General features: G+C 50.5%; 1 protein-coding gene across 2 annotated transcripts in view; it reads left to right on the top strand.

The window, feature by feature from the left end:
- The first annotated feature begins 397 nt into the window (after nt 1-397).
- Nucleotides 398-15894, top strand: part of TMED10 (transmembrane p24 trafficking protein 10) — a 54738-nt gene continuing 39241 nt past the window's right edge. The window contains 2 exon segments of one of the 2 annotated variants that reach the window (NM_001082408.1): nt 398-413; nt 14787-15030. In NM_001082408.1, coding sequence (NP_001075877.1) covers nt 14806-15030 — 225 coding nt within the window. In that variant the 5' untranslated portion in view covers nt 398-413; nt 14787-14805. 2 annotated transcript variants of the gene reach the window in all.

Raw genomic sequence — 15894 nt, 5'->3', positions numbered from 1 at the left:
GAACTCAGTCCAGGCCTCCCATGCGGGTGGCAGTGACCCATTTACAAGAGCCAAACTGCTGCCTCCCAGGATGCATTGACAGGAAGCTGGAATTGGAAGGTGAAGCGGGGATTGAACCCAGGCAGTAGAGTGTGGGCTGCAAGTATTTTAACCGCTGGGCAAAGCAGCCAGCCCTAAGCTTACCTTTGAGTTCATTTTCCACAAACATTTTGAAGTACTCTCATATAGTGAAAAGATAAGCCACTGCCCAACTGCTCTGTTTCATGGCAGCCTAAATTTACTGGGTGCATACCATGTACCAGGTACTGTTCTAAGCATTTTACAGTCATTACTGCATTTGATCCTCACACAACCTTAGGAAAGAAGTGCTCCAATGATCCTTTTTTTTTTTTTTTTGGACAGGCAGAGTGGACAATGAGAGAGAGAGACAGAGAGAAAGGTCTTCCTTTTGCCGTTGGTTCACCCTCCAATGGCCGGCGCGCTGTGGCCGGCACACCGCGCTGATCTGAAGGCAGGAGCCAGGTGTTTCCTCCTGGTCTCCCATGGGGTGCAGGGCCCAAGTACTTGGGCCATCCTCCACTGCACCCCCGGGCCACAGCAGAGAGCTGGCCTGGAAGAGGGGCAACCGGGACAAAATCCAGCGCCCCGACCGGGACTAGAACCCAATGTGCTGGTGCCGCAGGTGAAGGATTAGCCTAGTGAGCCGCAGCGCCGGCCTCCAATGATCCTAACACAAGGAAGCAGCAGCTCAGAGGGTTCAGGTAGTAGCCTGAAGTCACAGTTAGTGGATGGCAGAGCTTGGATTTGATTGGTAACAGAACTCAGGCATCCTAGCTTCAGAACCACACACTTAAATCCTACTTCCCGTCAGCTCACATACACGTGTGACAGCTGGAGATAGAGAACAGTTGTAATGCTCACAGCATGCCCCTGGTCCTTCACGTTGCAGGCGCATGAGAATCTCCCAGGGCGATGACTTAAAATGCATGCTCCTGGGCCCTGTCCCCAGAAAGCCTGATGCTCTGGCAGCAGTGATGGCGGAGGCAGGGGCAGGAAGCACAGAAACTGGTATTTTTAATGCCTTGGGTGACTCTAGAGGTGGTCTAGAGGGAGAGGGAGGAGACACAGGACAGGAGTAACCAGATGGCCTGAGGTGGAGGTGGGGGGTCATGTCTGGATGCTGTGAAGGGACAAGGCCTTTGGGACCAGGAAGCCCTCATCCTGGGCCTTAAGGAGGGGTAGGATTTTGTACAGCCCTGGACACTTCTCCATTTGGAGGCTGTATTGGGTTGAATTATGTCTTCCCAGAAAGACACATTGAGTTCAAATTCCTGGAGGCTGTGAAGGTGACATTTGAGAAAAAATCTTTGCAGATGTAACTCACTTGAGGATCTTGAGATCATCCTGGATGATCTGGGTGGGTCCCAGGTCCAGTAGATTATGTGCTTATAAAGGACATGGAGGCAAGAGCGATGAGAAGAGAGAAGACCAGGTGAAAGCAGAGGCAGGGATCCAAGTGATGCAGCCATAAGCCACGGAGTGCCTGGTTGGTGGTTATTTGTTATGGGAGCCTTAGGGAATTAATACAGAGGCTTTCATCCTCACCACCTAGGCCGCCCTGGGGAGGACTTTGCAACTTGACTCCGAGCTGTGGAGGTCACAGCCTGCAGACATCCAGGACGCAGAGCCTCGGAGGAAGATGGGGAGGCGCAACTGTTGCTGAGAGAGTGTCGTCCCTCTTGGGAACTTGCCCCTCCACTGTGACTCTTGTAAGGCAGGCTTGAGTCAGAGTCTCTGTCCTCGGTCTCTGCCTTCACATTGTACATAGACGGAAGTCAACACCTAGACAGCTTAAATATCAGCCCAAGGCCATCCAAGGAGTGGCGGCAGGACAGAGCCAGGACTCCCATCTAGGGCACAAGCTCCTGTCCTTACCTGCTCTGTGCCACTAAAGCCCTGGTTGTGGCTTTATTTTAACTTGCAGTTGGTTGACTCTGATGGCTTTGCCTGGTGTTGGTCTTCTTGTCCCTGATCAGCATGTGGGAGAAGTGAGAAGCCTTTGACCTCTGGCTTAGTGCTCGGAGAGTTTCCTTCCCCATGGCTGTACCTTCTGCTTTAGGGATGCAAGATGAGCTATCTTCGGAAGCTGTCATCCAAAATGCAGAAGTTGGCCATCTGTAGAAGTGACAGCACTGGTTGTGGTTTGTGAAACACCACATGTTGGAGAAGTGTGTCTTTAGGAAGGTTATTAATACTTCCTTCATCCACGTGCCACCATGATTTTCTGCAAGGGAGAAGGAAAAGGCTCCCCCGTGTGCCTGTGGAGAGGGCTTCCTCCTCCGCTAAGCCCTGGCTTCCCATTCCTTCCTCTTTGCTAACACTTGAGTTGGCAGCATGTGGCCAGGACAGGACTGAGCCTTACCGCAGGGACTGCACTGCCAGATGACAGATTTTGGGTTGTGTTCTAGGTGCACGCGTGGCAGGGCTGCAGCAGGAGAAATGGGATGGAAGTCAAACTGAGAGGCTTATCAAGAGCATGCCGCTTGAAAGGCAGGGAAAGGTTAGAATCTGAAACAGGAATGAGGAAGCGTTAGGCTGGAGCATTGTGTTCCAACCCTGGATGCAGACTGATCACAGGGAGTTAAAAAAAGTCCCAATGAGGGTGGGTGTTTAGCCTAGCATTTAAGACATCTACTGGCTGGCGCCACGGCTCAATAGGCTAATCCTCTGCCTTGCGGCGCCGGCACACCGGGTTCTAGTCCCGGTTGCCCCTCTTCCAGGCCAGCTCTCTGCTGTGGCCCGGGAGTGCAGTGGAGGATGGCCCAAGTGCTTGGGCCCTGCACCCCATGGGAGACCAGGAGAAGCACCTGGCTCCTGCCTTCGGATCAGCGCGGTGCGCCGGCCGCAGCGCACCGGCCGTGGCGGCCATTGGAGGGTGAATCAACGGCAAAAGGAAGACCTTTCTCTCTGTCTCTCTCTCTCATTGTCCACTCTGCCTGTAAAAAAAAAAAAAAGACATCTACTGGGGCCATAGCTGCGGCATAGTGGGTAAACCCACCGCTGGCTTCAGATCAGTGCAGCTCCAGCCGTTGTGGCCAACTGGGGAGTGAACCATCGCATGGACGACCTCTCTCTCTCTTTGCCTCTCCTCTCTGTGTAACTCTGACTTTCAAATATGACATCTACTCCCCATATCACAGTACCGGAGTTTGACAACCAGCTCTGGTTGTGCCTCCAGCTTCCTGCCAATGCCAACCCCAGTGGTGGTGACACAAGTAACCAAATTTCTACTGACCACATGGGAGACCTGGATTGAATTCCCAGCTTCTGTCCTTGGCTCTGGCCTAACCCTGCTGAGGCAGGCATTTGGGGATGAGAGCTCTCTCTCTCTCTCTCTACCTCTCAAATAAATACATTGAATGATAAAACAGTCCCCAATACCCAGGTTGTATCCCATGCCAGTTACATCAGAATGACTGGTAGTGCAAGCCAGATGTCATTTTCTTAAAAATCTTTCAAACATTTATTCATTCATTTATTTATTTGAAAGGCAGAGTGAGAGGGAGACAGACAGAGACCTTCCATTCCGTTCATTCACTCCCCCAGCGCCCACCACAGCCAGGACTGGGCCAAAGCAGAGTAGCGCTCTGATACACAATGTGGGCATCCTAATCTGCAGCTTAACCTGCGAGGCCATAATGTTGCCCTTGTTTTTGTTTTTTTTTTTTTTTTTTAATGATCCTCTGATGATTTTCAATGTGCAGCAAAATTAGGGACCCACAGAAACCTGCTATTCCTAGATACCACCACGATCAGGTATTCTGCTTTCATTCTTCTGGGCTGGGCCGTAGGCATGGGAGATTTTAAAAAGCTGCTCAGGGGACTCCAGCACGCAGGCGCTGTCCCAGTAGGTGATGGGAAAACAGCCCTGCAGGCAACGTCAAGGTGCCTGCAGCTGGGGCTCTGTTCCTACTGTATGGTCCATCTCTCACACGAGGAAGCTTCTGTCGCAGGAGAATGAACCTTGATGGATTTCAGAGAGGGCCAGTAATGGTGGCCACCAGTTACTGACCACTGGATGGCCAGGCAAGGAAAACACGTTGAACAGGAAATCCGACACCCTCAGGAGTGCAGGAATGCTTATCATTGCGTTGTTGTGCCCTCTAGGCCAGCAGGAGTTAGGGTCTCATAGTACTTTTTTTTTTTTTTTTTTTTTTTTTTTTTTTTTTTTGACAGAGTGGACAGTGAGAGAGAGAGACAGAGAGAAAGGTCTTCCTTTTGCCGTTGGTTCACCCTCCAATGGCCGCCGCGGCTGGCGCGCTGCGGCCGGCGCACCACGCTGATCCGGTGGCAGGAGCCAGGAGCCAGGTGCTTTTCCTGGTCTCCCATGGGGTGCAGGGCCCAAGCACCTGGGCCATCCTCCACTGCACTCCCTGGCCACAGCAGAGGGCTGGCCTGGAAGAGGGGCAACCGGGACAGAATCCGGCGCCCTAACCGGGACTAGAACCTGGTGTGCCGGCGCCGCTAGGCGGAGGATTAGCCTAGTGAGCCACGGCGCCGGCCGTACTTCTTAAAAATATTTATTTACTGGGGCCGGCGCTGTGGCACAGTAAGTTAATCCTGCACCTGAGGCGCTGGCATCACATATGCACGCAGGTTCTAGTCTTGGCTGCTCCTCTTCCAATTCAGCTCTCTGCTATGTATGGCCTGGGGAAAGCAGTAGAAGATGGCACAGGTGATTGGGCCCCTGCACCCGCGTGGGAGACCTGGAGGAAGCTCCTGGCTCCTGGCTTCAGATCGGTGCAGCTGCGACCGTTGTGGCCATTTGGGGAGTGAACCAGCAGATGGAAGACCTTTCTCTCTGTCTCTCCCTCTCACTGTCTGTAATTTTACCTCTCAAATAAATAAATAAAATCTTTCAAAAAAGGAGAAAACTTAAAAAATTATTTATTATTTGAAAAGCAGAACAAGAGAGAGAGAGAGAGAGAGATACCATCCATCCACTGGTTTGTTCTCTAAGTGGCCACAATGACCAGGGCTGGGCCAGGCCATAGCCCGGAGCTTCATCTTGGTCACCCATATGGGTGCAGGGGCTCAAGTACTCAGGCCCTTCCACTGCTTTCCCAAACACATTAGCAGGGATTTGGATCAGAAGTGGAGTAGCCTGGACTTGAACAAGGGCCCGTTTGGGATGCCAGTGTTGTAGGCAGTGGCTTAACCTGCTGTACCACAGCACTGGCCCCAATAAATAAACCTTTAAAGTAGGAATAAGTAAATTCATGTATTAACCACAAGTGCTGTGTTATGACTATAAGAGAGGGTGCTTTTTTAGAGTAGGAACTAAAAAATACACACCACGCTTTATCAAATGCAATGACAATTATATCTGAAAACCGGTCTGCAGTCAGGAGCTCTCGTGTCTATTTTCAGCTCTAATACTGAGTCACTGTGTGGCTTGAGGCAAGTCACTTAACACTTGGACCTCAGCTTCTCCATACAAAAAATGGCAATTAAAATACTTGTGGGATTGAGGAACTAGCATGTGAGCCACTACTATGTGTTCGTCCCATGCTAGGCACTTTGTATTACATTGTTGGATTTCATTCAATCATTCAACAAATATTTGTGGAGTACCCATTATGTACAGGATGTTCTACCTGGTCTCAGGCAAAAAAAAAAAAGCCTTGTTCTCCCGGAGCTTAAATTCCAGAGAGGCAAGGTGATAACAAACAAGGAAAGAAATATCTGAGCCATTCTCAGACAGTGACAAGTGCTATGTGGACCACAAAACCAGGCGATGGCGATGTGACAGAAAGCAAGCTGAGGACGGGTTACTTATGAAGGGCGGGCTCTCTAGGAGGCGACACTGGAGTCAGAACGTGGATGACGGGGAGCACACTGCAGAGTCCAGAGTCCCCCAGACAAGATGAGGAAGGCTTATCATTAGTGCAAAGGCCCCGAGGCAGGTCGGAACTGTTTGGAAGGTCAGGAGGCTGCAAAGGACGGCAGGAGTGGGGAGCTGCAGGAAGTCATCAGAGTGTACGACGCTGGAGACTAGGCAGGAGCCTGGCCACAGGGCCCTCTGGGCTGTGGCAAGGAGTCTGGATTTTATTCTAACTGATCTGATTTACAGTTTATAAAAAAAATAATCTGAGCATTTTAATAAGTATGATTAATACTCAACAGTGAAAGCAGAGATAACAGTAAGAGGCTGTTGGCTTGTTGGGTGAGAGAAGCAAGCTTATCTGAGAAGGGTCTGGTAGGAAATAGTTCAGGCTTCTTGGGTCACGTAGGCTGTCACGAATTCTCTTACTCCTGCTCCTCCACCCCTTCCTCCTTTGCAGAAAACTCTGTAAAGACATTCTTCGCTCCTGGGCAATACAAAAACAAGAGGCTGCATGGTGGATTTGACCTGCCTGGCTAGAGACTATCTATGGACCCCAGGTTTGGAGAGAAGTAGAAACTGGGGCAGGCATTTTGGTACAGCAGTTAAGACACCACTTGGGATGCCCCTGGGTTCAAGGCCTGGCCCTGCTTCAGATTCCAAGATCCTGCTAATGCGTACCCTGGGAGGCAGTGGCAATAGCTCAAGAACCCGGGTTCCTGCCAACTTGTGGGAGACCCACATCAAGTTCTGGTCTCCTAGCTTCAGCCTGGTTCAGCCCTGGCTGGCTGTTGAGGGCAGTTAGGGAGTGAACCAGCAGAAAGAAGACCTCTCTGTATCTGCCTCTGCCTCTCTGTAACTCTACCTTCCAAAAAAACAAAAATAAAAAACAATTTTGGGGCCAGTGTTGTGGCATAGTGGGTAAAGTCGCTGCCTACAGTGCCAGCCTCCCATATGGGCACTGGTTCGAGTCCTGACTGCTCCACTTCCATTCCAGCTCTATGCTATGGCCTGGGAAAGCAGTGGAAGATGGCCCAAGTCCTTGGGCCCCTGCACCTACATGGGAGACCTGGAAGATCCTGGCTCCTGGCTTTGGATCAGTGCAGCTCCGGCTGTTGTGGCCAATTAGGGAGTCAACCAGTGGATGGAAGACCTCTCTCTCTCTCTCTCTCTGCATAACTCTGACTTTCAAATAAATAAATAAATCTTTCTTTAAAAAAAGCCTTTAAAATAGAGAGAAGTAGAATGGGTCAGCATATATTCAGGACACAGAACAGACAGGACTGGCTGATGAACTGGCTCTGAGCAGAGAGGGGGAAGAGAAAGAGGGAACAAGGATGGTCTCGGTGACTGGGTGGAAGGTGGCACCATTCACTGAGAAGGGGAAGAAGCAGATTTGGGAATGGGGGAGAAGGGAAATCAAGAGTTAAGTATGAGTTGCCGATTAGTCATCAAAGTGGAGAGGGGCCTGCATTGTGGCACAGTACATTAAGCCGTCGCCTGTGACATTGGCATTCCATACAAGCTGGTTCGAGTCTCAGCTGTTACACTTCTGATCCAGCTCCCTGCTAAAGTGCCTTGGAAAGCAGCAGAAGTTGGCCCACATCCTGCCACCCATTTGGGAGACCCAGATGGAGTTCTGGGCTCCTGGCTTTGGCCTGACCCAGACCTGGCTGTTGTGGCTATTGGGGAGTAAACCAGTGGACAGATCTCTGTCTCTCCCTGTCTCTCTGAAGCTCTGCCTTTCAAATAAATAAAAGAAATCTTAAAAGTGGAGACGTTGGGGCCGGTGCTGTGGCGTAGTGGGTAAAGCCGCCGCCTGTGGCGCCGCCATCCCATATGGGTGCCAGTTCAAGTCCTGGCTGCTCCACTTCTGATCCAGCTCTTTGCTATGACCTGGGAAAGCAGCAGAAGATGGCCCAAGTCCTTGGGTCCCTGCACCCACGTGGGAGACCTGGAAGAAGCTCCTGGCTCCTGGCTTTGGATGGGTGCAGCTCCAGCTGTTGCAGCCAGCTGGGGAGTGAAGCAGCAGATGGAGACCTCTTTCTCTTTTTCTGCCTCTCCTTCTCTCTCTGTGAAACTCTAACTTTCAAATAAATAAATAATAAAAAAGTGGAGATGTGTACTAGGGGGCTCATCATAGACTCCAGAGCTCGAGGACAGGTCAGGGCTGGGATCATCTCTGGGAGTTTTTGCCTACGGCTGCATTTCAAGTCCTGAGATTGGATGACATGAGCTGATGGGCAGCACATAGGTCCCTGATCCTGGGAGACTGCAACATTTAGGGTCCCACTGAAGAGACCCTTGGACCCACACTCTGGGTCAGAGTGGGACACATGACAACTGTGAAACTGCTTTCCAAAGGGGTCTCTGCATCTTCCCAGACCCCGTCTTGTCTGAGCCATGTAAATGCTCACACGAGTGGACGAGGTTTCCATCCTGCTCTCCAATTCCCCAGCAGACAGGGAGGAACTGTTTGTTGCTTTACTGTGTCCTCCAGTGGAAACAAGAATGCATTTTTCAATTAATAAAAAGTGAGACTGGGGCTGGCATTGTGGCATAAGAGCTAAAGCCACCACCTACGACACCAGCATCCCATATATGAACACGGGTTTGAGTCCCATTTGCTCCACTTCCAATCCAGCTCCTTACTAATGGCCTGGGAAAGCAGCAAAGGATGGCCTAAGTGCTTCCAGGAAGTCCTGGAACAGGCCCCTGGCTCCAAGCTTTGGATCGGCCCTGCCCCAGTCATTGTGGCCATCTGGGGAGTGAACCAGCAGATGGAAGATCTCATTGTCTCTCCTTCTCTCTGTTACTCTGACTTTCAAATAAATTAATTAATCTTTTTTTTGAATTTTTAAATTTATTTATTTATTTTTTGACAGGCAGAGTGGATAGTGAGAGAGAGAGACAGAGAAAGGTCTTCCTTTTGCCGTTGGTTCACCCTCGAATGGCCGCTACAGCTGGCGTGCTGTGGCCGGTGCACCGCGCTGATCCGAAGGCAGGAGCCAGGTGCTTCTCCTGGTCTCCCATAGGGTGCAGGGCCCAAGCACTTGGGCCATCCTCCACTGCCTTCCTGGGCCACAGCAGAGAGCTGGCCTGGAAGAGGGGCAACCAGGACAGAATCCGGCACCCCGACCAGGACTAGAACCCGGTGTGCTGGCGCCGCTAGGTGGAGGATTAGCCTATTGAGCCGCAGCGCCGGCCATAAATTTATTAATCTTTAAAAAAAGAAAAATGAGATTGGCATTGCGGCACAGTGGGTCAAGCTGCGACCTGTGATGCCTGTGTCCCATATTGGAACACTGATTGTAGTTCTGGCTGCTCTGCTTCTGATCCAGCTCCCTGCTAATGTGCCTGGGAAAGCAGCAGCAGAAGGCTCAAATGCTTGGGTCCCCTGCACCCACGTGGGAGACCTGGATGGAATTCCAGGCTCCTGACTTCAGCTTGGCCCAGCACTAGTTGTTGTAGCCATTTGGGGAATGAACCAGTGAATGAAAGAGTCTCTTTCTCTCTCTCTCTCTCTCTCTCTCTCTCTCAGTTCTCTTTCAAGTAAATAAAATAAATAGGTAAAAATAAAGAAATAAAAATATATGCATTGTTGCTGAAACTGTACCTAAGCTCTACACACATTTGGATGAAGTACGTTTGTGTGAAACAGCTAAGCAACAATGGAAGGGATTTGCTGCTGAGCCTGCTGCTAGGAGCCAAGAAACCAGTCTTGCATTCACTGAGCTGTTATTTATGGAACCTCAGTGCCAGGCACTATCTTAGGGTCAGAAGATAAAGCAGTGAACAAAACAGACAAAAATCTCCATTCTCACAAAGCAGACACTCCTCAGAGGTAGACTAGCAAGTCAGGCGTACACTACGTGAGGTAGTGGTGAGTGCTAACAGGGGAACTACGGAAGGCGGGGAGGAAGACGGGAGGTTGCGCAGGTGAGGGTAAGTAAGAATGTAAGAACAAGGAAGTTGTGGCTCAGGCAAGTTACTCAACTTCTCCGAGTCTCGGCCTCTTCATCTAAAATCAGAAAGCACAGCACCTTCTCCGGGAAGGCTCAGGCCCTCTGACCATCCACTGTAAGCCACCGGGTTTTTTTTTTTTTTTTTTTTTTTGTAAATATTTGTTTATTTGAAAGACAGAGATAGAGAGAGAGAAGAGAGAGAAGGGGAGAGAGAGAGATCTTTCATCTGCTAGTTCACTCCCAATGTGAACTGTGCCTATCAGAAGCCAGGAGCCAGGAACTTCCTTCTGGGTCTCCCACGTGGGTGCAGGGGCCCAAGCACTTGGACGATCTTCTACTGATTTCCCAGGCCACAGCAGACAGCTGCATCAGAAGTGGAGCAGCTGGGACTGGAACCAGCGCCCATATGGGATGCCAGTACTGCTGGCAGAGGCTTAACCTTTGACTCCACAGTGCCAGTCTCAAGCTATAGGATTTTTAGGTATTGAAAAAGATTCTCTGATTGACCAAACTCTACTCAGGCTGAATGGAGCACTTGTCAACTCAACCTTGACTTTTTAAGTTTTTTTTTAAAGATTTATTTTATTTATTTGAAAGACAGAGTTACACACACACACACACAGAGAGAGAGAGAGAGAGAGAGAGAGAGAGAGAGATCTTCCATCTGCTGGTTCACTCCTGATGGTTACAATGGCCAGAGCTGCGCTGAGCCGAAGCCAGGAGCCAGGAGCCAGGAGCCAGGAGCTACTTCTGGGTCTCCCATGCAGGTGCAAGGGCCCAAGGACTTGGGCCATCTTCCACTGCTTTCCCAGGCCATAGCAGAGAGCTGGATGGGAAGAGGAGCAGCTGGGACTAGAACCGGCACCTATTTGGGATGCCAGTGCTTCAGGCCAGGGCTTCAACCCACTGCGCCACAAGGCCAGCTCCAACCTTTCAAGTTTTTATTTATTTTCATTTTATATGAAAGGCAGAGATAAAGATCTTCCATCTACTGGTTCACTCTGCAAATGCCTGCAACAGCCAAGGCCGGGCTAGACTGAAGCCAGGAGCCAAGAACTCAAGCCAGGTTTCCCACTTGGTAGGAGGGACACAAGTACCCGAGCCTTTCCAGGGTGCACATTAGCAGGAAGGCAGATGAGAAGCAGAGCCGAGACTCCAGCCAGGGACTCAGATATGCACTTGCACCAAATAACCATAACCACCGCACCAAATGCTGGCTCCAGATCCCGACTTTGGAATTTCTGTGTCTTGGCATTGTCCCATTTTAGTATGAACTCAGGAAGTCACAGAGAAATATTTCCATCCACTGGTTCTCTCCTCAAATGACAACAGCTGGCACTGGGCCAAGCTGAAGCCAGAAGCCTGGAACTTCAACCAGGTCTTCCATGTGGGTGGCAGGGGCCCAAGTACTTGAGCCATCTTCCACTGCTCTCTCAGGTCATTAGTAGGGAGCAGAACAGTTGGGCCTTGAACCAGCACCCAGATACAGGATTCTGTGTCAGCAACAGCTTAACCTGCTACTCCCACAATGTAAGCCCCACCCGATATTTCTTCTTAGTAATTTTCCATCCACTGACCACACCCTGATCCTTGCTATAGTTTCCTACTTTTCCATGAATGTGGAGCTGAGCCTGATCTCTCTCCCCTATTCTCTCTGGGTTGTGGCAGTCCCAGGAGACCTATCTCCACAGTCTCTTTTGAATAGAGAAAATCTGTTTCATTGATTTATTTTTTTTTTGACAGGCAGAGTTAGACAGTGAGAGAGAGAGACAGAGAGAAAGATCTTCCTTCCATTGGCTCACCCCCCCAATGGCTGCTACAGCCGGAGCTACGCCGATCCGAAGCCAGGAGCCAGGTGCTTCCTCCTGGTCTCCCAAGCGGGTGCAGGGCCCAAAGACGTGGGCCATCTTCCACTGCCTTCCCGGGCCACAGCAGAGAGCTGAACTGGAAGAGGAGCAACCGAGACAGAATCCGGCGCTCTAACCGGGACTAGAACCCGGGGTGCTGGCGCCGCAGGCAGAGGATTAGCCAAGTGAGCCGCGGCGCCGGCCCTGTTTTATTGATTTCTAACGAGTATTACGGATATTGTTCTTCTTCCTCAGTACAGAAGGCCCTCCGGCTCTTCAGTTTGCTCATCTGTAAAATGAGCAGATTTGTCCAGACGATTTCATGGGCTTTGTGAAAATGTCAAATGAGATCGTTAAAGTATGTGAAAATATACTTTTTTAAATCTGAATGGCAGAGGTGGAAAGTTAAGAGAGACAGAAGGACAGAAAAAGGTTTCCAATCTGCTGGTTCACTCCTCAGATGAAGGTAATAGATGGAGCTGGGACCGGGCCAGGCCAAAGCCAGGAACTCAGTCAGGTGTCTGGACCCAAACACTTGAGTCATCACCGGGTGCCTCCCAGGTGCACAGCGGCAGGAGGCTGGACTCGGGAGCAGGAGAAAGCACTGACACAGGATGCAGGAGTCCCCAGTGGCACCTTAACTACTGGGTCAAAGCACACAAATCTGTAGATAAAGGTAAGGTGGGAATTTAAAGAAAACACAAACGCGGGTATTTTATGGGTTACAAATGTCTTGGTAATGGTGGGCAGAGCATCAGAACTCCAAGTACACAGTGAAGGGGGTAACTGTTTGAACTGATGCCCTGCACTGGCAGGAGAAAGGCCAGTGCAAATGCTTGGGATGTCCTGAGTAGACCAGCGCTCTTATCACAGGTCAGGGGTAAAAAAGCAAACTAAATGTTCCTAAGTGGACATCTCATAAAATAATTATTGTATGGCCTCTGTCACAATTTTAAATGTTTAACAGTTGCTCTATGTTGTTTCTTGTTTTGTTTGTGGGACTTCAGTTCCAGGAAAAGAACTAGATGGACTAAAAAGTGTTATAAAAAAAAAACCAAAAGTAGTCCTTTAAGTTACAAGGGCAAACAGCCCATCTCCTAGGTATTTCTTAGACGTTCAATAAACATTCATCAGAGTAGACAGGAATTCCAAACATAGTTATTCCTTGGTTAACCTCACATATTTTTCAGCTCTGCACATTTTTATACCATTCCAACGATAATTTGTTAAATCAATAATCTTGATAAATATATATACATAGTATGATATCTGGCACACAGTAGGGAACTCAGTATTTGTGAATGAATATGTGAATGATTACCCTGTGAATCTGCTTACAATTGACTACTGAATGGTATTTGTGTATTTAAAACACATAAATGCTCGCCTTTCCTGAAAACACTCACCTGGTAAACCTGTATTATGTGCATGTCTCAGACTGGACCAAAACTGGTGATTTGTGTTAATTTTTTTGTTTACATTTTATTTGAAAGGCAGACAAAGATCTTCCATCCATGGGTTCTCTCCTCAAATGCTGGCAACAGTCAGGCCCTGGCTCAATCCAGGTCTCTGGCAGCAGGAGCCCAACTACTTGGGCCACCACCTGCTGTCTACCAGAGTGCAAGTTAGCAGGAAGCTGCAATCAGAAGTGGAGGTGGGAAGTACTGTGCCAAATGCCCTACCCAGTGCTGTTTTCTTAAATTGAAAGGCAGAAATAGTCTATTGGGGGGGCCGGCACTGTGGCTCAGCGGGTTAACGCCCTGGCCTGAGATGCCGGCATCCCATATAGGCGCTGGTTCTGGTCCCAGCTGCTCCTCTTCTGATCCAGCTCTCTGCTATGGCCTGGGAGGGCAGTGGAGTATGGCCCAGGTCCTTGGGCCCCTGCACCTGCTTGGGAGACCTGGAGGAAGCTCCTGGCTTCAGATCAGCATAGCTCCGGCTGTTGCGGCCATCTGGGGAATGAACCATCGCATGGAAGACCTCTCTCTCTCTCTGCCTCTCCTCTCTCTGTGTAACTCTTTCAAATAAATAAATAAATCTTAAAAAAAAAAAAAAAAAAAAAAAAAAGCCTATTGGGCCCGACGCTGTAGTATAGTGAGTTAAACCTCTGCCTGCCACAGCGCTGGCATCCCACATGGGCGCAGGGTGGAGCCCAGGCAGCTCCACTTCCAATCCAGCTCCCTGCTAAGGCGCCTGGGAAAGCAGCAGAAGATGGCCCAAACTTGGGCCCCTGCACCCACGTGGAGACCCGGAAGAAGCTCCTGGCTCCTGGCTTCGGCCTGGCCCAGCCCTGGCTATTGCGGCTATTTGGGGAGTGAACCAGTAGGTGGAAATCTCTCTCTCTCTCTCTATCTCTCGTTCTCTCTGTAACTCTGCCTTTCAAATAAATAAAATAAAATAAAAATCTTTTTAAAAAGCGTATTTTGAACATAACCCAGCATAGTAAACGCTGGATGTTTGCTAAATAAATTGCAAACAGTCCAGCCCAGACACCCAGCTCAGGGGCGTGGACTGGCCGCCCGCCGGCTCCCAGTCCCCGGGCGCTCTCCTCGCAGTCTTCTCTGAAGTGCTGGCCGACACACCTTAACAGTCGAATTAAACTCTTGATTCGAAATTCTCTCCAGTGCCCCATGTCTCAGCTGTCACCGAGGAGTCACGGTGCTTGGAGTCGGAGCCACATCCTCGGACTCCGCCCCGCGCGCCTTGGCAACGGGTGGGCGGGCCCAACAAAGGGCCTTGTGGCTGTTCCCTATTGGGGTTTGGTTGCTGTAGTGTCACTGACCTTACTACTCAAGGGTACAGCTTCCGGTGGTTAAAGGAGAATTACTTCCAGGGCTGCCCACACTTGCAATGGCCGACTCAGTTGTCGCTAAATTAACAAAAAAGAAGGCTTCTTCTATAAGCGCCTAGGAAATATTTAACAACTTGACCTGCAGTTGTAAAATATACCACAAAATGTCTTCCTTTCCAAAAGGTTCTCTATATGTGCATTTTGTATTTGCCATTCCTCAAAATGGCGCTGGCGGCAACAGCAGGTCAGAGGTGAGTCACGTGGGCCCTCCCGGTTCCGGCGCTGTAGAGGCCCGGAGTAGCGAGAGTCTCCGGCACCATGTCTGGTTGGTCTGGCCCACTGGCCCGGCGTGGCCCTGGCCCGCTGGCATTGCTGTTTCTGTTCCTGCTCGGCCCCAGCTCAGTCCTCGCCATCTCCTTCCATCTGCCCGTTAACTCTCGCAAGTGTCTGCGCGAGGAGATCCACAAGGACCTGCTAGTGACGGGCGCGTACGAGATCACCGACCAGTCCGGGGGCGCGGGCGGCCTGCGCACCCACCTCAAGGTGCGGCACCGGGCGCAGCGGGCTGGGCGGGAGGCGGCGGCGCGGGAGGCCGAGTTTCGGGAGCGGCGGGCAGGCCGACCTCCCCGCCCCCTCCCCGCGCAGGTCGGCGGCCGCGGGGCGGGGCTGGACGCCGCGCCCGGGAACCCCGAGCGGGGCCCCGGGGCCTGGGAGGATGTGGTGACATCGGAACTGGGGCGGCCTGGGCTTTGGGTCGCTGTCAGCCTCCTTTTCTTGTTCTGGGTCTCAGAGCCCTTGAACGGGGACTGGGTTTTCTAAACAAGTCTGGAGATGGAGGATGTGCGTGGATTGGCATCCTAAAAGCCGGGTACTCGCAGGGACGGAACGGAGAGAATAAAGCTTGCTGTGGATGGAGCGTCTTGCGTGTCAGTTCCCCTGCTGCTGTATGCTCATCATTGTTCCGTTTGTATTCCACGCTGTGAAGTAGGTTAGGTGCCGCTGGCTCCAGGTTACGGACGAGAAAACTGAGGTTCTTTAGTCCCGTGGCTATGTGGAGGGGGAAATGCTGCCATCTTATTCTTGCCTTGCTTTTAATTTGTAGTTCCTGGAATTGATTAAAATCGATTTTTGGACGCAAAGTGGTCTCGGCAGTCAGAGGCAGGACTTGGCTAAGTCTCAGCTGCACTCTTGGATGTTAACAGCTGCTTCCATGATCACTCCCATTTTGCAGCTGAGTGGCCTAGCTTGATGTTTGAATCATTAATATAATTGGTATCAGTTAAGATTTGATTTTTAGGCAGTTTTATTCATTCACAACAAGCACAGGGGCGCTTTGGTTTCAGAGTTTTTTTATTTTTATTTTTTTTAACGGAATGGGACTTTCCTTAGGCTAAGTACAAAGAAACT

This window comes from Oryctolagus cuniculus, chromosome 20, assembly GCF_051225735.1.
Source record: "Oryctolagus cuniculus isolate XC-2025 breed Fujian yellow rabbit chromosome 20, ASM5122573v1, whole genome shotgun sequence".
Taxonomy (NCBI): domain Eukaryota; kingdom Metazoa; phylum Chordata; class Mammalia; order Lagomorpha; family Leporidae; genus Oryctolagus; species Oryctolagus cuniculus.
This window is presented reverse-complemented; position numbering and strand designations above follow the sequence as displayed.